Here is a 24572-nt window from a genome sequence, read left to right on the forward strand (position 1 = left end):
AAGGGTACAAGTCCTGGGGAGGTAGTCCATGGGAGTGAACAACCGATGAAAAGGAGTGCCAAATAGGAAAGATTAACCACTCACAAGAAAAGATTTTTAAAAGACACTGAAAGAAACAAATGAAAAGCAATGGGCAGGCAGTAAGCCCACAAAGTATATACAACATGTCTCGAAGAGACAGCGCAAGCGCTATCTAGGCTCGCCCGTAAAAGTTTACAGAAATGGCTAGTTAGACTTCACAGAAAATACAGAATTGTAGAATGGATTAAATTGCATAAACTAAAAAAGATGGGAACCCAAAGACCTATTTATGCCTCATTAGCTTATATAGTCCCATCCAAATCAAACGTGCGGATGTATGATGGTACGACGCGGGCTATTACCACGCGTACCGTTACAACGCGTGTTTTACAACGCAAGTCGTTACCACGACTTGCGCTGTAGGGTGCGGACTTAGGAATAGTTTCATTTACTATTCCAACACCAGTCCCCGTAGATAGTAGGGAAGGTGTTGGAATAGTAAATTAACTATTCCTTGTCCTTGAGCGCCCTCCAGCGCAAGTCGTGGTTACGACTTGCGTTGTAAGAGACGCGTCGTAATGGTAGCGCGGGATAACATCCGCGTGGTAAAGGATGTTCCCCAAACGTGCTGTCTCATAGGGAAAATTGAGTGGACTGGTTGGTTAAAGGAATTTTTGTACAGGATATACAGCCACTGACAATATTTAAAGTTCTAGGTTTAATTATTAAGGTGAAACTTCCAAGAGCACAAGGTCTGGATGAGTTTAAAGTATCAGCCATTCAATTAAACCCAGAATTGGCACCTCCTTTCAAACCATTCTATGCACATAAAATTTAAAGCTAAAAGAACATGAAAGGGGAAAATGATAATAACATTTTTCAAAAGAGGCCTTACAACTAATCCAGAAGGATATGGGCAACATTGTTCTTAAAGTTTTGGAGAAATCCAAATCTTCAGCTGCACATGTTTCCCATGCCTGAAAATTTAGTTGCAAAAATATGCATTTCCAAAATACAAAAAGATTGTGCTTGCCTTTATTAAGGCACAGTTTTACATTCAGTCAATCAGAATATCTTGTGGACAGAGTGGCAAAAATGTGATATTCCAATACTTTGAATCAGTCATTATTTCGATAACCTGAGAGTAGGTACTAACTGGGGCTAACAAGGCTACCGTAATCTTATACATAAATGTAACACCTTGAAGCAGGATACTTTCTTGCAACGTTGCTTTTTTCCAGAAACTGTTTAGAAAATATGTTTTGTGATGCTTGAAGTGTTTTGTGATGCTCAACCACTTGCACGCTAGCGGTTTTCCCGCTGTGTGCTGGATTTTCAAAATCACCATGTTGAGTGACGAGTTCACCTTGTCATCCGCACAGGGTAGGTAAAGCTGATGACGAGCTGAGCTCGTCATCAGCATGGAAGGGGTTAAAGTCGTAATTAACTAAAGTGGTGATTAACTATCACTAAAAACATATTCTAGAACCCAAAAAACAACATAGGTGAGAGATTTCATTGATTCTAGTAGTTGAGATTCAGGGGTTTGCCTTTGGAGACAGCAAGATGGGTGACCCAGATTCTGATAGAGCAAGGGGTGTGCTGGCATTCCAGCAGCTGTGGAATCACAAGCATCTTTGTCCTTTGCAGACAGATTTGAAAGGAGATCCTAACTAGGCCTAGGCACAATTACAATTACGCTAGAGTAGAGTAATCTGACTAATTTTGGTAATTCCTCATTACTCTTTGATACGAAATTAGAGATAATTATTCGATTACTCCTCCTCGCGAAATTAAGAGCCATTTGGGGAGATAATCCTACAGTGAGAGCACTTTTAACAAGTATAAGTGGCTGTTCAAACTCGTTATGCACGTTCCGTTGCATTTAGTGCTACTTCTCATCATGAAATGCCCCCTTGTATCCATTTCGTGCGAGATGGAACAAAGAAAATAGCACTAAATGCAGGTAGTATGGTTCGGGAAAAATCCTACCACAAGAGCACTTTTAGTGAGTGCTATTTGCGTTCTGTTGCATTTAGCGCTATTTTTTTCTGCAAAATTCATTATCGCAGTCCATTTTGGACGAGAGAGGGCATTTTTGCGGTAAGAAATAGTGCTAGACAGAAAATTACTTTTCTCGCGTAATTCAAGAGTAATCTTGCAGAATTCTTAGGTACTCCCATGTAATTATGCTACATGGAACCAACGGGCACATGCATCAACAATAATTGCATTCGCAAACGGTGCGAATCACAATTTTTGGCCGTTTGCGAATGCAATTACCAAAAGTGGAATGCATCATGTATTTCGCAATTTTAGGAATGGCAATCATGTTGCGATTTCTAAAATTGCGATTGCATTTCAGAAATCACAATTTCAGATTTCTGAAATGCAATGTGTGATCATTTTTAAATTGCGAATTAGCAATTTGGAAGGGGTAAATTAGCATGAGGTTGAACCTCGTGCTAATTTACCAAAAACCTTTAAACATGCACAAAAATGCATTTTTGAAAGTTGCATGTTACACACACACACGTCCTTGGGACATGTGTGTGTGTAAATTGCACTTAAGTTTAATTTCAGGGGTGCAGGGAGGGGTTCTTTGGACCCCCCTGCACCCTTGAAATTGCATTTTCAATTTGCGATTCGCAAATTGAAAATCGCAAATTGTAAATGCCTTCCCATTGATTCCTATGGGCCTCTTGGCCCATAGGAATCAACGGGAAGGGTTTTCCTTAATTGCGATTTGCAAATTGTGAATCGCAATTAAGGAAAACTACCGAATCGCGAAAAAAAATGTGAATTATTCATGCATTGCCGTTTGCGAATCCTTAATTGCGATTCCTTAATTTTGCGCAATTAAGGATTCGCAAACAGCAACATTGATGCATGTGGCCGTAGGTGAGTTACCCCCACCCCTAGACTTTACAAACAGAGCATGCAGGGGGTGCACAACTAGTGAGAGGTAGAAGAATAGAAAGACATTCGCAACGGACACACTTTATAAGATAGCTCCATCCATAGGAAAATAACAAAGATGGTATTCCATTGATGAAACATGAAGGTAACTGTGAGAAATAAGTTCAAAGACTGGACCAGGGCCCAATGACTATAGCTGTTTTAAGGCACAGGCAAAATAGGTGCTGGCCCAGGGTCCCCGGTCTTTCAGGGTGCCCCAGTGATGGAGACAGTCCTGTCCTGATGACTTTAAATGGCCCTATAACAGATTAATTTAAGAACGTTTTCTTTTAATATATTTTTAATATGGTGTTGTGCCGTAGTTTATTACAGATATTTTGCAGAGAAATAATGTCTTAATGTTTTTCAACCCCATGCAATATAAATAAAAAAAGTTTTTTTTAGATCTAAACAGGACCTCACATATGAGGCATAGGAAGGGGGTCACAGAGATTATTTCAAATAACATTAGCGTGCTGCTGCTGTTTTTCAATGTTGGAAACATGTCACTATCCTTGAATAATAGATGTAAACACATGTATAATTTGAACCAGTGTGCCTATGCACTGTAAGTGACCTGGCCAAAGAGGGCATGAAAAAGCTGATATAGGATCATGAATTCAAAGTTGTTCATAACAGGGGCCAGTGAAATATGTTTGGCCCAGGGCCCCCAAAATCCTTAAGATGTCCCAACCAATGACATGACAGGAGGAAAGTGATCGCTGAAGACACTTTGGGTAATGTATTGGGGCAGGGGTTTGGATGAAATCACAAATGTTGCCATCATTGGTATGGCATGGTATTGGAAATGCTCTATTAATGCCTGGTTGCTGGTGTTAGTGCCCCTACCCACTTTGGAACAGAGCTTGGCGAGATGGAGATCTGGTAGATGTTGGAGTCCTGTCAGGATATATGGTAAAAGAGGGCCTGGAGACAGACTGAGAAGCCATTGTTTCAGGTTACAATACAGGGGCCGCAACAAGCGTGCAGAAACAATAGATTTTAGGCAATTTAATTGTTAAATAGACTGGGGGCCATACTAGAAAGTAGTGGCACAGCAACAGATGCCCTTTTGAGGCAGTGCTGGTCTTGTGTTCAGGTCAGTGGGAGGAGGGGCAGAGATAGGAGATTGAGATTTTTGCTGCCTGTTTTGATCGAGACAGGTAATAGACATCCTTAAAGTGACACCCCTAATGAGAATTATTTATTCCAAGTAAAGGGCCTGGAGTGGCTAAAGCGCATTTAAAAGAATATACTGAATGACAATATAGCTAGCCTGAAGCAGAAGTAGTTTGTACACTGTTCCTCTGTAGGGTGTGGAGAGGGGCACAGAAATTAGTAGTAATTAGCTGTGCCAGCATGAAATGAAGTTAATGGAGAGGTGGTGGCTTTTTCCAAGGCGCACTGTGACTAAAACAAGAGGACCATGTTAAAATACTCTTGTTGACTAACAAGATGAGTTGCATCTTTTCCATTATGGGATGGGGGATTTGTTTTTGTTTGGTACTGCGATGGCGGTAGCGAATATTAGGAAATATCTATTCTAGAAGATGAACAGAAATAAAACCATCTGGCGATGGTTTTTCTGTATGCTACTTAAATTGTCAGGATAATCAATGTTAGGTGTAATTTGTGAGATTTGAAGTTAAGATGCTTTGAGTAATTACAACCAGAGTCCATAAGTTAAGTTATTATTTATTGTATGATTACATAAAATCATTTACAAATACAGTACATATTACTTTCATAATTAAAGAGCATTTGGTTGGTTAAAAAAAGCATCTAAAAGAGTTATAAAAACAGCTGATGACTCCTACTTCATAAATCAGTGCAATGTTTTTAGTGCATCTAATAGGTAAGACATGATGCAAGATGATGCAGTAGTGATATTGCACATCGTTAGGAAGTGTAACTAGTGTGTTATTTTGCTGCTGTTATTTTTTGGTTTTGAGTTTGGCATAAAGTCTTTCCAGCTACAGCAAAAAACTTCCCGACACGTGCGAGCTCCATTGGCACTGTGGTGGTATAGATAAATGTTAGAGCCTCCTTCCATGTTCTTACTTTGTTTTGAATGAACAATGTTCATAGGTAAAGGTGCCTCGGGCTTAACAAAACTGGGCAGCAACAGAAGACATCCTCTGCAGATTCTGTATGATACTAGCACAAACGGCATCCGCTGCTTCCTGTTGATGTCGTTTTCCAGTGTGCCCTGTAGACCTGTATTGGTAAAGTTAGAAGCCTGGTCCTCAAAAGTTTCTGAAGAGCTTGACTGCCCAGTCCTGCTTTCAGGTATGGTTGGCATAGAGTAGCTTCATGTGAGTGAACAAGGCCCCCTGCTCCACGAATGTCTCTAATCTTTTCAATGTCCTGGTATCTTGAAATGATCTTTCCCTGCTTCTTTAGCAGGTTTTTCAAGCTGGCTGTTGGCAGTTGAGTGTCCATTAGGGAATCAGCTGGCAGGCATGGTGTGTTATTGGCTGACACAAGGTACCTTGCCCATCTGCTAGTGTTGTCGGTGATGACTATTTGGAGTGCTTTCCTGAAAGTGCATGGGCTAGCCTTAGTCACCTGATGATGGAATATCACTATATATTTTTTTACATTCTATGTCCATTGTTGTTAAATTAAACTCTAGTCGAATCAATGTGCGCCTTGTCAAGTATGGCAACCTAAAAACCTTTCTGAAAGCCGTGATGTGCAGATGCTCCAATTTGTCAATAGGCCTGGGAAGGCAAGATGGCCGTAGCTCAGTGTTGGAATTAGCTTGGCTTGCATTATTGTCTTATGCCCGCCGATGAATGGCTTACAAGTTTCTAGTTTAATCTGCATAGGGTGTGTGTAAACTTGGCTGCTTTTGCCTCAAGTGTTTTGGCCTGTAGTATTGTTCTGCAGATATCTAAGAACTGTACTCCCAGGTAGGTATACTTCTTTGTGGTGGCGATTCTTAATGGTCTGAGATGCCGGCCCAATAAGGATTTTTTTTGGTTTATGGCCAAAGGCCAGTACCTTAGTTTTAGCTGCGTTGGTTTCGACTTGGTTTACCATATTTTAGAAATGTAGTGTCTCCAATACCCTTTTCATGCCTATTCTGTCTGGTCTAATATGACAGTCATCCACGTATTGCATAATTGGTAGTCTGAGATGCCCCAATTTGGGTAGGAAGATAATGGTTTTTAAAAGAGCATCTCCCAGGTCCGCGGTATATAAGTTGAACAATGTCGGAGCGATCACACAGCCCTGCTTTAGCCCTTTATTTGTGTATATCTTGGCTGTTGCACATGCCTGTGTGAACTTAGTGTGGACCCATGTGCCGGTGTGGAGCAACATGATAGCTGCCAGGAGTTTCCTCGGTATGCCCCACTTTGCAAGTTTAGCCCACAGTATGTTGCGATTGATACCATCAAAAGCAGCACTGTAGTCGACAAAGCAGGCGTATAGGGGAGGGGTGGTGCCCTCTGTGGCCTTAGTTGCCAGATACGATAATGCTATGGTGTTGTCCATTGCTGAAGAGTTTGGCCGAAATCCTGTTTGATATTGCAGTATGATTTGGTTATCTGTTATCCATGGCTTTAACTCTTTCAGGGGCACTTTTGCGTATGCCTTCCTGTCAATGTCTAGTAATGCAATTAGTCTATAGTTCTCTGGCTGTGAAGCATCTCCTTTCTTATAGATGGGTTGCAGGATTGAGCCTTTCCATGAGTCTGGTACGCCAGAGGTGTTGTAGCAGTCATTGAATAGATCATGCATGTGGGGGGCCCAGAAGTCCCCATCTTCGTTGAAGACACTTCCTGGTAGTCCATTAGGCCCTGGAGCCCCATCCTTCCTGATTCCCTTCAATATATTCAAAGCTTCTTTTTCTGTGTGGACGAGAGCCTCGATCTACTGCTCATCGATGGGATAGCCTTCCGCCTCCATAGTTTTTACCCTGGATTTGTCCTGATCGACGTATAGCCTTGTTGCGTGAGCTGCCCATTTGTTGGCGGGTACGGCATTGTGTCTGTAACTTCCACCATTAAGACCGTTGACATAGCTCCAAAATTCCCTGCTCATACTGGGAGCAAGTAATGCATGGATATGTTTCCATTTGTCATCTGTGATGGTTTGTTTCAACTGCCAGACAATATTTTTGTGCAATCTTCTGGCTGTTTTCAAGAGTAATTCTGACTGTGTGCATTTTTTCCTCCTATGCTGTTGCTCTGCCAGACAACACCTCTTTATACTCTCTTTGAATTCTTTGAAGTCAGAGAGGTTAGTTGGCCCATTTCTACTACATTTTCCTTTATATGCGGATTGTCTTCCTGGTGTCAGTGCATTAGATAACGAAGAAATTATATCCGGACAGCTTTTCTGTTGGCTGGTTATGCATATGGCCTGTTTCCAAGTGTTGTATCTCACTTGGCTTATTGGACCCCATTTTATGCGTTTTATTGGTGCTGTAGCAGCGTGTGAATGAAGCTTTTTTCCCCACAGTTAAGTGTTCAACGTGCATTATTGTGGTTATGTTGACAAGGATGGATAGTGGATGGTGGTCACTCGTGGTAGTGTGTGTCACCTTGTATTTTTTACACCTCCTCAATAAGATCTGGCTCAGAAAGATGTATCCAAGAGTGGAGATGTTTTTGAATCTTGGTTGTAGTATTTTATGTGGCTGCCTCACTTGGTTCGCGGACTCCGGGTTAAATTCCTTGATGCAGGTTTCCATGAGGTTCCGACTTTTATCTCCTTGACGTCGATCGGGTGGCACAGGTCTCTCATGTTGAAGTCTCCGGTGAGGATACATTCATGACCCGGGTTTTCATAGAGATATTCTCTGATTAGGCCAGTGGCCTTCCTTGCTGTTTTTACATTATTATTTGGGTTAATGTAGAGGTTGATTACTGCAATTGTGGGTGGGATACCCTCTAATATTATTCCCTTTATAGAGACGATCTGGATGTCGGGGAGTTCGTAGGCCATTCCTCGATTTGTACTTGCAGGTTTCATTTTACAAAGATTGATACCCCGCTGGTCGGTCTTCCAAAGATGTTTTTCTTATCGGCCAGAGTATGTATTGCCTGGAAGCCTTTGATGGGGTTTGATGTTATCATCCATGTTTCCTGTAGACATTGGATATCTCTTGTTTTTAGCAGATTCGTGGATTCCTTATTCACAAGGGTTGATTTAAGGCCTGCCACACTCCAGCTTATTAATCTGAGGTTTGTTCTTGTTCTTGCCTCTTGGGTGCTAGGGATTTGTCCTCCCGTTGATGTGCAGGGCTGTTGAGATCCAGGCCCAGTCTTCTGAAGTGGCGTCCTGGGGTGCTCTTGTTTCAATGCATTGTCTGGTAGTGTCTCCCTTCATGAGCTTGATTTTGATGTTGTTAGTGCGATGTATACTCTGGGTCGATTTAATGCTACTGTGGTGCTATTGCAGTTTGTTTAGGCAGCATCTGTAATAGTATTTCGGGGGTACTTTTCAGTTGGACATTTATCTACGCGGATCCCCAAATCCCTAAGTAGATCTTTTTCTGTCATAATGTTTTGGATATCTTGCTTGTTGGTCCATTTTGTTAGGGTTGACTCCCTATGGCTTATCTAGGGTTGAAGTGCACTGAATCGAGATGGGCTGATTTTAAGTAGGCCAATGAGGATCTACACGCCAGGAGGTATAGAATGTTTGAGTGATTTAAGATGTCACCCGGGCCTCTTGTCTCAAATTCAGGCGAGAGGATCACTATATGCTCCGTATCTGTCTGGTGACCATTTCCGGAGTTGTTTCCCTTACACTCATTACTCTGCCCATCATGCACAGTTGTTTGATCTGGGAGCCATGTTTGGCCATTGTTCTGGCAAGGAATGACTTGCGTTTTCCCATTTGGATCATTATTAAAAGATTGCTCACAGGTCTGGCGCTGGAAGTTCTGCAGAATCTTCCATGCTAATGTGGGGTGTAAAGCCGCTGTGTTATGGCCATTGCATTGTGTTTTCATTACGGGTGGGAATCCTTTCAGGAAGCAAGGGTCCTGCACAGAAGCTACTATCAATTTCTCTATCTTCTCGCATGGTTGTAACTCCATGGCCTTATATCCTATTGTTGGACTTTTCATGTTTTTACTGGTCTTGGGAAGTCCCTTTGCCTCCCAGCCGTCTACTCTTTTGGAGGCGTTGTTATGGTTGACATTCACTACCTCAGTATAAGATTGTATTTGGGGATTGGTGACAGTATGGGTTTCATGCAGCGTGACAGTCACCTTGACGGGACCCTCAGTTCGTTTCTCGTTCGAGTGATTTGGTAAGGAGGTGTCCTGGCCATTGTTTGCCGGTGAAGCCTCGGCTATAGTGCTATTTCTCATTTTAAAAATGGGATAGATCATTGTGCCGATGTCTGGCTGATTGCAAATTTGTTTGAGTACAGAAGGCCTTTCATTCTTTTTTTTGTATGAGTGACATTGCGCTTTTCCTTTTGTTTGTTTTCAGCGATTTCCGTAGTTTCATTAGATGTTGCTGCTTGTCCAGAATGTAGTTCCTCTTTTTCCGGGTTTTTCCTGTTTTGTATGTTGCTTGATCTAGTTTGACTGCATTCGTTTATTAAGGTTGTTAACAAGTCAGGCAGGGTGGCTAATTTTTCCACTATTGCTTCACTGAAGTTTTTTTGTTGGACTTGCAGTCCCCCCTTGGTCTTTTTTTTCTGATAAGCCACTGGTCCATTTTTTAGTTTATCGTGTCCACCTTATTGTTGATTGTCAAAAAACTTTGTGCTAGCATGTGTATTAAACCCACCTGTATCTCTAATTTATTAGATTGCCATGTGAGCCTTTACTGCTGCCAGTAGTGATGTGTTTATTGTGTTTAAGATAAGTTCCGGGCCGTCCTTATTTATTGAGTCTTGGGAGTCATACTGTATTCCAGGATGTTGACGAGTGGCTTCTCCCATGGGTTCCTCTGTCATTATTTGCAATTTGTTGGCTGAGCTTGCTTTTGATTTTAATAGCTCAGTTAATGGTGGATCTGGGATACAGACGTCGACTAATCTTTGTGGTTGTTGTGACCTTCCAACGTTGTTAACAGGCATGGAGCAATTGTGTTCAATCCCCAGACCACAGAGATTTATAGAGCCTCCCAATGTTTCCCGGTGCTGATCATTTCTGTAATGGACGAGGGCCTTTATTTAGGTGACGTTCTTGTTGTAAATATAACCAGATGATATTGGGCCCTGCGATTTGATTAGTGATTCGCCATCGTGTAAAGTTGATGAAATCTCGATGATCCCGATTTTCTCTAACCGGTGTTCTGCCTTGTTGTGATTTTTATGATGAACTTTGTATTTGCTGGTGGTATTTAAGGTGTCATTACTGACCATGGCTTTCTGCTGTTTCTACTGTCTCTGCCAGTCTCTCCATCTCTATAATTATTGATTCACCCAGGCTGTCCTCGGCTGTTTGAGTTGGGACAAAGGGGGAGTCTTCTCCCAGAGTTACTGTCTCCTGGCTAAGACCGGGGCTAATGGTGGTCCCCTCTTCCTCCCTGTGGCCTGTACTGTTCATTTTGGATTTTGACTCCGGCCTTGTGAAATACTGATGTATCGGAAGACTCCCTATTGAGGGATTTCCCAAGTCTTGTGGGTTCTGCAGTCCTTTCGTGTCCCCCGTTGTTGCCACACTCTTATTTCCTTATTGGCAGATCCTGTGCTCCTCATTTTTCCTGAGGCTGTCTTGGTGGTTGCCCAATTACTACATGCCTCAAATATCTTGTGTGAGAATTTCCAGTTGGTGCGGAATGCTGAAGCCTGCAGCTTTACCCTATGTGCCCAGTCTTTGGCCCGCTCTCTTGATTTTTGCTGCCTCGTTTGGCTATGGCTGTATCGAGATCCTATTTGGACTGGCGTTAGCTGCCCTGGCTGTCCTAGCTGTCCTGCCTGGGGTATTGGTCTCATTGCATTCTAATCGGGTTCTGTTTGACTGAGGAATATAGATGTGTTATTAGAGGGAACTGGTGTTGAATGGAATTATGTTGTTAATATTGATGTTGAAACTTGAACCTTGAACTGGAATAGAGATGTTTTGTGCATTTACTCTTTGCTCTTCACTCTTCACTCTTCACTCTTTGAGCTGATTGGAGGAGAAGTTTTGGCTTCTAGTATGGCACCCCTCACCTTAAGTTTTCGCCGCCGGAACGCCCTGCGTTCAGCTCCTGAGACCTGGCTCCTTCTTGTTCGTGACCCCCTGCCACTTTTGCTGTTGCTGTGCTGTGCTGCCACCGCCCTACCCTGCTGCCCTGTAGACTACAGGCTGTGGACCACAAGCTGCGGGGCCGCGGGGTGTCCAGTTGCAGGGAGAGCAGGGGCCTTTCCCCCCCCCCCCCGAAAGACAGGGCTGCTGGACGATGGATGATGTATTGGGAGGCGATGGAGCTGTGAAGAGAGGCGGCATCCTCTGCACACTGTGCTCTGACCAAATCCAAAGTCCATAAGATATGGCAGCTCTGGTCCAGGTGTGGGTAGTCTTATCGAGTTAGCTTAGAGAAGAAAGTGGCCAGTAGACATCTGAATACTGGTAGGACAGTAAAAAAGAAAAAACCTAAAAGATGGTGAACTGGGTTAAGGGTGGTGGAGGAGGCATGCAAACCAAATGGGGGTAGGTTGATTAGTTTAAGGAGCAGGTGGAGGTTGGCAATACAACGCATATTATTTTGATGTTTAGCGTCATTTTGTACTGCAAGAGGAATATTCTACCTCAATCATAAAAAAGATTTGTATGTCTTTAAAGTGTGCCTTACCAGCTTCACCCAATTACCAAAGGTCACTTGGGAATGACAGACAGTGGTGAAATCCGACAATGTAAATCCAGCCCCATGGAATCACATTGATCTCAACCATTGCAGACTTGGATCATTTGCCAGTGGATGAGTGGGCACGGTTGTACCAGTCAAAATAAGTTACTCTGTGACAAGACTATGGTGACTTTAGCTTGGAAGGGATTTTGGTCACATTTATTCTCCTAGTGTTCATCATATGAAATGTTTTTCTTGAAAAAAACTCGAAATAAGGAAATGATACTACTAATGTACAAACCTTTGGTGTTTCCTGTTCTCATTCTGAAAGTTATCTTAAACTCAGACTTAATTGGCATGAATGAGAAGACTAAAAGGCATCTTGTAGAGGCCAAATATTTTGTCTGGGTCCGGCAATCACATTTAGCAACTTAGGTGGTAAAATACCATATACACTTCTTCCAAATATATATCCTACTGACATAGGGCTTACAGAGTACCATTAAAAGATTTGATCAATTTTAGGTTTCATTATCTGGAGAGGCACAGTGAAGGTTTGCAATGAGACTGTTAAAGAAGAATTTCTTACCTTTTGAAGATGTGGCTGCTGTAAATCCTGGAAAAGGAGAGAGAAACATCAATGAATTAATGAGGCAGAGGCGTGAGGAGGTTTTAAAAAATAATATATATTTGTGAATGGATGAGGAACTGAAAGACTATATAGCATATGAATTCTTAATCTGCGGAATACCATACACCCCTTCATGTGAAGATTCCTTTAGTACAGGGCAGCCGGGGGATACGTGTGGGTAAGTTTGCGGGGTGCCCAACACAGTAAATTCTCCAAAGGGTACATGAAAAATCCCTACATTTGAAAGTATCTGTCGCAGTGAAGGTTTTAAAATAGATACGCTCTGCAGAGGAGTTTAACGCACCCTAGGTGTTGAGCAGAAGGGCTGCTTTGATAGGTGAGTGTATGGTGCGTTTTCTTGGCTTTGTGTGGTGGGCCTGGTTTATGGTCTGGTGGGCCGTTTTCTACTTATTTCCCTGGGATTACCACAAGCGTTTTCTGCAGCGAGCACAAATGTGTGCTGGGTCCCATACCTTGAAAAACAGCCACATAGTGTGACTTTACATGTTCAAAACAGCCCTGGATTTGCAAACAGGGGGCACGTTTTTCACTATCTGATTTGCTAATGGGGGCTACATTTACATTGGGGCCTGGGCTTATTGTATGGCACAGTCCATCCCTGTTTAGTATTTATTGATTTATTTATTTGCTTATATAGCGCAAGACTCGACCCCCGAAGGGGTATCTCGGTGCTTGTGTTCTTCCAGAGAGCCAGACCAAAATCATGAAAGATGCAAAATTACGCGGTCAGAAACAGATGTGTCTTTAAAGACTTCCTGAAGGCTTGATGATTAGTATTTTGCCTCAGGGTGAGGGGCAACGTATTCCACAGAGTGGGACCCTTGTAGGACAATGCTCGACCACCCTGCTTTACCCTCTTGACACGTGGGACCTGGAGCAGCAGTTGGTTACTAGAACGCAGGGAGCGAACAGGTTTATAAAGATTGAATTTTTCTACCAAATATTTGGGACCTGAACCAAACAGACATTTATGAATTATGCAGCAAATTTTAAACTTGACCCGCTGACGCATGGGTAGCCAGTGGAGTTTGTCCAGAAGGGGGCGTGAAGGGGACCTGGCTGGAGCATTAAGAACCAGTCTGGCCGCAGTATTCTGGGCCACCTGCAGTCTGCTAAACTGCTCTTCATTGGCAGATAGAAGAAGCCCGTTGCAGTAATCTAGTCTGCTAACCACAAGCGTCTGGACCAGCGTTTTCCTATAGATGTCGGACAGAAACAGGAATACGCGCCTCAGGAGTCCGATGACCCTAATACAGGATCCAGTTACCTGATTTACATGCTCCTATAGTAGCAACGACTGGTCAAGCCGTACCCCTAAGTTTTTCACTACCTGCTTAGGGCAGGGGGTTGGTCCTAAGTCTAATGGCCACCATTCAGGTGACCACAGGAGAGGGGCCTCCCCAAAATGCATGACCTCTGTTTTGCCCACATTACATTGTAAGCAATTGGAGGCCATCCAATCGGGTACTGCTCTCATACCTGCGGCAAATGCGTGTTTGATTGCCGGTGTAAGAGTCTGGAAAGGAAACAAAAGCTGAGTATCATCAGCATATGATACTGGAGTGAACCCATATTCTCTCACAATTTCAGCCAAGGGGGCCACATACACATTAAAAAGTGTGGGGCTTAAGCATGAGCCTTGAGGGACAATGTCGGGTATGAATGACAAACCCTGATGGTAGTGAGCCTTCTATTCAGCTTTAGTAAGGGGGCATTTGATTGAAGACACAATGCACTGGCTAGCGTACAGGAACCGTGCACGGATTTTGAACGTTACATGCAGCATTATTATTTTGCTTAGTGAAATGTTCCCCATGCACGCTATATGGTCACAAAACTCCTTGGTAGCTTGCAATATCCTTATAATATACAGTTGAGGGTGTGTGGTCTGATATATAATGAGTCACTAATACCTGAATGTCTATGTAGTCTTGCATTCAAGTCTCATGTACTCTGATGTCAGCACCTAACAAAGACGTACACATTTACATCTGAGAATGTGGAGCTGGTCATGTCGTATGCCATGCTGGCAATCTGAAGCCACTAGGAGGCAACTTAGCCATCTCAACTCAAGAGGATGGTGGGAATGGGATATCCCCTGTTTCTAAATCAGTTTTCTAAAAAGACTATTCAAATTTGCTCTGTGTGTGTTAATTCCATAGCTCACCATACTGTTATCCCAATAACAGCATCCTGAGCACAAGCGCAAACACAATGATTTCACATTATGCACTGTTGTGCCTTTGTGCCTCACTAAATGAGTATTTAAAACATTTACTATATGGTTTGCAATACTTTATGAGCAACATATATTTGTTGTCCGACATTTTGCTTCCCTCATATCCTGAAGCCAGCGGCGGCTCCTCCATAATGGTGGAGGAGCGTCGCCCCCACTGGCTCTGAGCCAGTAGCTGAAAAATAAAATTATATTTTATTAAATCGCTTTATTTTTCAGCTGCTGGCTGAGCCAGTGTGCATAGGGTGGGGCCGGGCTGTGGAAGGGAGGACGAATTGAGTAGTATGTGCACTACTAAGTGCGCATGTCAGTATGGCCTGCTGTCTTAGGCCAGTCAAACAGATATGCGGTGTTTAAGTTTCTCCAACCAAGTTGTATTGCACAACTGGGTTGGAGAAACAGCACAGACTCCCTAGTGCCAGAATTTTGCCACACATTTTTCCATACACCATGGGGGATCCTGTGTCAAGAATTATCTCAGTATGTTAGGATCATCATTTTGCTATGGTTGCCCCCCTCCCACATACCAGGGTTATCTTCCCTTTTGCCAAGAATTGCATCTAATGTGCTAGCACCAGCATTTTGCAGTTGGTGGCAACTCTTCAAAGAATTTCCTCAAGTATGTCTTCGTTTTTTCATAGGTATCCCATATGCCAAGTATTACTTTTAGTATGCCAGTATTGTTTTTTTTAACCTTTGGTGCTCATTATGCCCAGGATTACATGCCAGTATTTTGCCATGGGTACCTTATAAAGACAGAAATTAGTTTCAGAATGCTAGGGCCAAGATCAGACTTGCAAGCTTAACACCACATTCTTACTACCGCTCACTTACATTAGCTCCCTCATTCTCACTCGCAGTCACTTGTGCTCATTCTTAGACTATCACTCTCATTCCTACTCACTCTCAATCACAGTCACTTACTCCCACTCACTCATTCCCACTCTGTAATGCTCACTCTGTCACTCACTCACATTCTCACACTAGCACTCCCTTGCACTCATTCCTATTCATAGCTTACCCTCTCCTCTCCAGTCGTCCGAGATTGAGAAGCAAGGATTGAAAATCAAAGACTGCTAAGGGGTTTGCTTTAGAGGTTGAAACCTCCATGAAGGTTTCCTTGCAATCACTAAATTATCTTGCAATGATGCTCACTTTTGAGGCTTGTGCAAGGAGAAAGATCCACATCCATAAAGAGTTAACCCATTTCAGACTTTAGACATTCTCAGGGAGGAATTTAAAAGAATATGATATATGAATATGACTATTCTTGGGGTGTCTGGTGGTGGCAATTTGAACCTTCATAGAAGTAAGAGTGCCTGGCACATGTGGGGCCCCAACCTATCTCCTTCTGCTGAGGTTAAGGAATCATTGGTCTGTTGATCTTGTAGTGATACCTTTACCACTGGTTTTGAGTGGTCTATAGGGCTCCCCATTCAAACCTGTAGAGTTGACGTCATTACTTTGAATATCTTTTCAGAAAGCAAGGTGGTCCTAGGACCCAGTCCAGGAACTTCTTAGTTCCAATACAGGATATTATCATAAGGCCAACCTTTTTACCCACCCAGACTGTAGAGCAGGACATGATGTTATTTTCCTTTGCCAATGCCAGACCCTTATCACATATCTACACTGGACTAGGGTTTCCAAATATTGATGGCCCTTTTGGTCGCTTTTAATGGTGCAGACAAAGGGCATGGGAGTATCTGTTTCACCCCTCAGTCCTCCAATGGCATAACAACACATGATGGGGCCTGCCAAGTGGTATGAGGGAGACCCACATACAATCATGCAGTTTCCTGCCCTTTTCAAGCATTTCAGCTCTGTAGTCCACCCCATCAATATTACAGGAGTTACACTGATACAGTTAGCTTCAAGCAGATCAACATGCCCTGCAGTCATCCCCCTTTGTATCGCTTTGTTCGCCCTAAGTGTGGCAGGGTATGCTCAAACGTGAGTCCCTTGCTCACTTGGCCACTGGATTCAAGATAGCCTGGCTGATGAGGATTATGAATTCGAAACCGGTCCCAGGATGCTTGTTTCCGGTCCAGGGAAGACATGGCTTGGCAGTTCGGGTTGGACTGTTCCCATGAGGCACAGGGTCAGACTGATTTGCATACGGCCATGTCTGAACTGGGGTGGCCGAGTGAGTTAAAGAATGGTGATGGATTAAACCCAGATCAGTTGACTGGGGGTGAGTGTTTGATTTGCTCAAACGCTCCGTCCATCATCCCCTTTTGTATCGCTCTGCAGTCAGGGTGGCATGGTGGGTTAGGCAAACTGTGTTTGGTGCGGAGGATTCCCAAATAATGTGGAAAAGTAAATTTTGCCATGTTCTGTGTCACTACGTGTCATCCATCATATGTTATGTGTGCATGATTAATATGCATATGTATTCCCTATGTTTGATTAATGACGCAATTACAGTTGTGTCCACCTCTAGTATGCCAGTTTCCAGTTCTCGTGAATACTACGAATATCAGGCCTATGTAAAGCTACGTTGCCACGTTTCTCAGTGTGCACGTTATTCCATTATAAAGTCCCCGTCTCTAGGCCTCAAAAGGGCCTGGACACCAGATTCAGCTCCTGTCTCCTGAAACCTCGCTGAGGAGCGATACAGCCCCCACCTGTATCCTCGACCCTTCACTTACTTCCTGCCTTGCAGTGCCCGGTCCAGCTTGGCTCTGCCTCTGAGCCTGCCAAAAGTATGTTATGATTCCAGTTATCAGTTCAGTCCTCCTTCTCTGCATTCCTAAGCTACTGAACTGCATCAATAGTTCCGTCATTGTCTAGCCTTTTCGTCTCCATGTAAGAGAAATACTGCATTTAATGGTCATTTAGTATTCTTCATCACGCACTACATGTAGAATAATGCATGGTCCAGTCTTAGTGTCTGTTAGCCTTTCCCCTCCTGACTTCTAGTTTATATCAACATGTTCTCTAAACATCAGATACTAGATACTGTTTAGGTACATGTCGCCCTGACTCTCCAGACTTCAGTCTCTGCTCCTAGCACAGAGTTCATAGCCCCAGCTTCTCCTAGTGATACGTCATTGCTAGTTTGCGCGCACCATCAGGTTAGAGGTCCCGGCTCCTTAGGTAGCCCCCTCCATGGTTTCCGCCCCATTCATGACATATTCTGTTACGTTTGCATCACATGTCTATGTATACGCCCTGTTACACCTCTCTTCACTCTTATCTTTCGCGACTGCTACGCATCACGCCTATTGCTCCACCCACTGCTACGCCTATTGCAATGTAATGCTATGTGTTTGCGTTATGTATATATGCTCATGCACTGTTATTAAAAAGTTGTTCCCCTTGTCCCGATCCTGTCCCCAGCAGCGCTGTTGGGCCCTGCCATCCTATTCCCATGCAGGTTGTCCTGTTCCTGTCCTTTATGCTGTAATAAACCTGCGAAACTCCTACTACCTCGAATTTTGACTCTTATTTATTGAGCTATCTGTTATTCATTTATACATTCAAAAATAGGGTATTATTTATTTATTTACCACATAATGGCGCCCGAACAGGGACTTGCCCTTTCCCCACGCGTCGGTGAAGCCACGCCGACCCCCTGACCCTCTGCAGTCGTGACGGAACTCTTCTGCACACCGGCAGATATTTCTGCTTCAAGTATCCCTCAGGCCCACGGAGGAGACGGAGGAGGCGGTCCAGCATCCAAACGAGACGGTGGAGGAACGCGGCGAGTCCCGACCAGAGCCCAAGCCGAGAGTCCAAGGTCCGAGGTATCCGGAGGCCCACCCGTAACCGAAGTCCGAAGTTCGTCGTCCGTCGTCGTAGCAGTCCAGTCCAGTCCGAGGCCTTCCGTTCTTGCTGCCCGGTGAGTACCGTTACTGGGGTGGTATCTAGACAGGGTCAATCTAATTGACTCTGGTCCGTGGGTTGGTGGTACACAGACCCACAAACGAAGTGTCCACTTCGGTGGATGCGGGTCCTGACGTGTCTCTTTATGAGACCGGTAAGTTTCGTACTGTTTCAGCAGTGCATCTAGTTCCTGTTCTAGTCAGTTCTGTCCTCGAGAAAATTCATGTATTCTGTGTTCCGTATTCCAGGTAGTATTCTGTTCGAACTGTTATTTTTAAATGTTCTTCATGTATTTTAATGTCGTGGTATGAATGGGGAATAAGTATCGTGTTTATTGTGTATTGTATTGTGTCTAGATTATAGTTCAGTCATGCCGCTCTTTTCGAAATTACGTCAGTTAAAAACCAGAAAGGGTCTGCTGGAAGCAGCAGTTCCAGTTCCGCCTAGGGACAGTCCAGGTCATTTTATGTATCAGAAGCATGGCATAAGCGCCGTACTGTATCTAGATTTATGGGTAGAGTATACCAAACAGTTAGAAGAAAAGTATAGATGGCCCGTATCGGGTACATGGGATGCCGAATGCATCATGCGAGTAGAAGAAGCATTATGGAAAAAGAAAGCCAGACAGTCACAGAAAGATGCCATCGAGTTATGGCGCAAAGAAGCTCATAAAAGAACTGAAAAGGAAATCAGAAAGTCAGAATTAAGTAGAGAATCCTTAGAACGAGCACAAGAAAAAGAACTAATCGAGATAGGTGAACAAGTCAAAGCCGAACAGTCAGACAGACAGAGGCATGCCCTTATTAGGGGTATGTATCCTCTCTTTGCCGAGGGCTTGCCAAAAGCGACCCCAGAGGCATCCGGTAATTTCCCGCCACCATTAGTTCCGACCAAGCTACGTCACAAACAGACCGCAGCTGATATTTTTATTTCGTCCTATTTGGACGACACAGTCCCAGAATATACAAATCCTGTTCGCGCTCCGCCAGTCCCTGTAAATCAGGCACTTCCCGCTCCTCCAGACACCGGAGTACCTGTTACGGTACCCCCGGTCCAGCCCGCCATACAAGTCCAGCCTACATTTCCATTTCCCACTCTGCCAGGACGAAGAGCCTCAGTAGACGACTCTAGTTTAGGGGCCGCAGGGGGAGGTACTCCTCAAACCCCGCCGCCACACAAGCGTTTAACGACAGCCGAGTTACATGCACAAGCGTCACAGCGTACGCCCAGACATCAGACTGTAGCAGAAATAAGAAAATCCCTTGCCGAATGCGGCTATGATCCAGTCCCAGGCGAGGATAATATGGTTTTATATTCATTCCGCGTAAGAAAGGTGACCGAGTATCTAGTCACCCTACCGAATATGAAAGAAGATCTAGACAGAATATATTGTTTCATCCGTACAGGGGATGATCCAGAAAGCATTGGCGAGGCCATGTCTCAAAGGAAAGCCGAGATCCAGCTCATGATATTAAAGTTTCTGATCAATTGTCTAATAAGAGAACAAGATTACCCGTCTAAAGATCCGGCTGAAATGAAAACCCTGACAAGGTGGAGTGATAATATAGCCGAGGGTAAGCACAAGACCGTCGGTGCTATGGAGAGTATGTACAAGAAAATTCGTAAAGAAATAATAAGGATACACGAACAACGCAAAGCAGCACAAGTAAGCGAGAAAGAAAGTAACTCTGATCCTGAAGAGTTAGACGACGAGAATCCTGACAGAATAGCGTATGTAGGAAAATCTAGATTTCTAGATCGCCATTTACGCCTAGAACACAAGTCTATTTTTCATTCTCCAGCACCAGAACAAGGTTCACTAGAACAAGTGTTTCAAGCTACCGATCACATTCTGAAATCACGAATCGGTTACAGTGAGTTAAGTACCATGCATGAACAAGAACTAGCCCGATCAGCAGTCCGATGGATTACTGATTCTACCACTTTTCCAGACGAAATAGTGGCACAAATGTTTCTGAAACTGCCCCCAGCCGAGCAACGACTGGTGGGTATGTATGTGATCCAGCACCTCATTACATTGTATGAGGGTCAACACTCTGATCCAGGCCCGTTACATGATATCCTGAACGAGTTACTCCAGTATAGATGGAAAGGTCTAGGTACCGATTTAATTAGTGTCATTCTAGAACAGCGTCACAAATATAGAACGTTTCTGAACCCGCATTTTGTTCATGTCTCACCCCCAGAAGGTAAACCATTTTACATGGAGAGACAGAATCCGTTACGAGAAGTCCACCCAGTTAGAGGAACGGGTGGCGAACTAGAACGAGTGTTTGTTTACACTCCGATTACAAAGATGGAACTCCTCGAGATGAAGAAATTAATTCCCTGTCATGACAAAGATCCAGCAGGGTTCCATAGAGAATTAAAAGACATGCTCCGTATGGGAGAATACACGTATCCAGATATAATTAAAATGTTAAAGGTTCTGCTGCCCGCAGGGGTGTATGAAAAGCTCAAGGAAAAAGAATGGGAGGTGGGAGAGAAAAAGATCGATTGGGCAGTTCTAGAAGCTGAAGACAAGGCACGAGTACCAGGTACCGGTCTTGGAGATAAATGTAAAGAATTACCGGAATTATTAATACAAGTTTTACCCAGATTATTGACAACTAGAAAAGAAGACTGGGATGCAATCTCAGCCTGTAAACAGAAACAAGACGAAGATATTAGTGATTTTTATTCTAGATTTGAGAAATGTTTTAGCATCAACAGTGGCCTCAAGACAAGTAGTGAGTCATACCCTCACCTTTTTGTTACTAAATTAGTCGAGAATTCAAGTCCACAAATTAAAAATCGAGTTTTGAAAGTCGAAAGTACCTGGCAAGCTAATACCCCGTCCCAGATGTTGCAGATGCTCCAATACCACCAGAACAGAATCAGAGAAGAGCAAGAACACGAGAGAAAACGTATGAAAGACACGAAAATGAAAGTACTAGTTGCACAATCTGTTCCTCAAGACAGTCAGAAGAGGGGTCCAAATCAAGCCAGTCATCCTGCAGCTCCCGTTAAAGGGAACTGCAATTATTGTAAACAGCCAGGTCATTTTATAAATGAGTGTGCAGTTCTGAAACACAACATAGCTACTGGTAAGACTAAAGAAAGACCACGTCCGCCTAGACAAGAACAAGTTTCACAGATTCCTCAGCCACAGAATGCACCACAGACAGTTACAGCACCGCAGCCTATTGCTGCAACACAGCACGTCACACAGCAGATGTACCAGTATGCACAGTCTGAGTATCCAGAGTACCAACAGTATTCATGAAACAGCCTAGAGAGGGAGGTAGGCTTGCCTCTCATCGAGATACCTGTAGATCAAGAAGGTCCCTATGTTCACAGTCAAGTATTAGGGAAAGACAGAAAGTTTTTGATCGATACAGGGGCAAGTAGGACCACAATTAGTCACGCCGAAGTTCCAGGGGCTCCGCTCTCAGGCTCAAGAAATGTTTCCCTTGGATTTTCAGGAAAACCTATCGTAAATGAAATATCAAAGCCAGTTACTCTAGAAGTAGGTCCATTGTCCCGCACTACTGATCTGTTACTTACTAAGTCATGTCCAGAAAATCTATTAGGCATTAAAACACTGAAAGAGTTAGGTGCAGTTATATGCTGTTCCCCAGAGGGAATACGATTGTTCCTACGTGACTTTAAGGGTCACTATGTATTACGAGATTTTGATTCAAGACTGTCTAATGTTCCACAGCATCTATGGGCGCAAGGTCCAACTGATGTTGGTTATATGCAAATCACACCCTATCGTGTGACTCTCAAGCCAGGTGTAGTGTTACCACGAATCAGACAGTACAGATTGCCACCTGAGGCTGTAGCAGCCTTATCCAAAATTATTGACGAGCTCATGGCTCAAGGAGTGGTTGTAGAAACTGACTCCAATGTATGTAATTCTCCGATCATTCCAGTCATGAAACGTACTGATCCAAATGCACCCCCAGTATATCGATTAGTGATTGACCTACGAGAACTTAATAAGTGTATTATTCCTCAGTACCCAGTTGTCCCAGACATCTCTTCCCTATTAACAGCCATTGATTCCGAAGCCACGTTCTTTACTGTAATCGACCTCAAGAACGCGTTTTTCAGTGTCCCTATTCATCCAGACAGCCAGTTCCTTTTCGGATTTTGTTTAAATGGAAGGAGCTATATGTTCACACGAGCTCCTCAAGGTTTCACAGAAAGTCCTAGTATTTACAGTCAAGCACTTAAGAGACAACTAGACAACATTCACATGCCAACTGACACTGCCCTGCTCCAGTATGTCGATGATCTCCTGATCACAGCCCGTTCTGAACGTGCTTGCGAGCGAGCATCCCTTACAGTCTTGTATTTCCTAGCCGAGATGGGGCACAAGGTGTCCCCTTCTAAGCTTCAATTCTGTGTCCAGCAAGTGGTCTACTTAGGACACTTGCTGTCCAAGAGGGGTAGGCAGTTGACACCAGACCGTATCCAGTTAATAGCGAGTCTTCCTCAGCCCAAGACCCAGAAGGAGGTACGTGCTTTTATTGGCCTTACTTCTTACTGCAGACAATGGATTCCCCAGTATGCATTTCTAGCCAAGCCACTGATACAGTTAACGACACAGGAGGCAGCCGTACCGACTGTCCTCCCTTGGACATCTGAACATACACTTAGTTTCAATGAGTTAAAGAAAGCCCTATGCCAAGCTCCAGTTCTAGCGATACCGAACTACAGTAAGCCTTTTACACTTTTTGTCACAGAACGTGAAGGTACAGCATTATCTGTTCTCACACAAGATCAAGCAGGACAATACAAGCCCTGTGCTTATTTTTCGAGCACATTAGATCCTGTAGCCCAGGCTCTGCCTGCGTGCCTCAAGTCAGTTGCAGCCACAGCCCTAGCTATCAGACAAAGTGATTCCATAGTCTTAGGACACTCCTTGACAGTACAAGTTCCACATTCCGTGGAAGTTCTTTTAAACCGAACACAAACTCAGCACTTGACAATTGCACGTTTAACAGGTTATGAATTGACACTGTTCCAGCCACACATAGAAATCAGACGCTGCAACATCCTGAATCCTGCTACACTGTTACCATCAGTTACTTCGAATTCTGCCACACATGACTGTGTGGAAGTAGTTAACATTACGACAAAGCCAAGACAAGATCTGACAGATACTCCGTTACCAGATCCCGACCTGACACTTTATGTGGATGGTTCATGCATGAGAACTAGTACAGGAGAACTAGTCGCCGCGTATGCAGTGACTACTGACACCGAAGTTATTGAAACACACCGTATTGACACCCTGTCCGCTCAAGCAGCAGAGCTAGTTGCTCTGACACAAGCCTGCATACACGCCAAGAACTTGAAAGTTAATGTTTACACAGATTCACGCTACGCGTTTGGAGTTGTACACGACTTCGGAGTGCTCTGGCAGGAGAGAGGTTTCATGACTTCTCATGGAACCAAGATTCAGCATGGTCTCCTTATTCAAGCTCTGTTAGATGCCATACATTTACCGACATCTATCGCTATCATGAAGTGCAAAGCACATACGAAAGTTACTGACATTATTTCTCAAGGTAACGATCTAGCAGATCGCACAGCCAAGCTTACAGCACAGACTCCAGACATTCCAGTTAACATGACACACACTCCAGATCCGATTACATGTATGACAGTTAAGGACCCTACACAAGATGTCATAGATATCCAGTTACATGCTACTCCCGAAGAAATCAAGAAATGGTCCGAACAAGGAGGGGTCCAGACAGATCAAGGATGGTTAACGAAGGGTAGAGCCACCTGGTTTCTCCCCGACTCTATGGTTCAAGTCATTATTAATACCGCACATAGTCCAGCACATTTAGGAGAAAAAGCTATGTTAGACAGTATCCAGAACATTTGGTTCAACAAGCATTTACGAGCTGCAGCCAAGCAGAAAGTCCGTACCTGTATGATATGTTGTCAGTTTAATCCAGGTAAAAGTGTCCCGGTGGAACAAGGTGGATTCCAACCTCCTGACCACCCTTTTGAAGTCCTCCAGATGGATTATATTCAGATGGAGCGATGTCGAGGTTTCAAGTATGTCCTTGTAGTTGTATGCGCTTTGTCCAGGTGGACAGAAGCA

At 43.8% G+C, this 24572-nt stretch overlaps 1 protein-coding gene across 1 annotated transcript in view; it reads right to left on the reverse strand.

Moving 5' to 3' along the window:
- Positions 1-24572, reverse strand: part of LOC144768708 (serine protease 27-like) — a 132278-nt gene that overhangs the window by 56840 nt on the left and 50866 nt on the right. The window contains exon 2 of the mRNA XM_078652574.1: positions 12316-12342. Within this exon, the coding sequence (XP_078508700.1) occupies positions 12316-12342 (27 nt within the window). The remainder of the gene's footprint in view (positions 1-12315; positions 12343-24572) is intronic.

Source organism: Lissotriton helveticus, chromosome 7 (assembly GCF_964261635.1).
Source record: "Lissotriton helveticus chromosome 7, aLisHel1.1, whole genome shotgun sequence".
In the NCBI taxonomy this organism is placed as follows: Eukaryota; Metazoa; Chordata; class Amphibia; order Caudata; family Salamandridae; genus Lissotriton; species Lissotriton helveticus.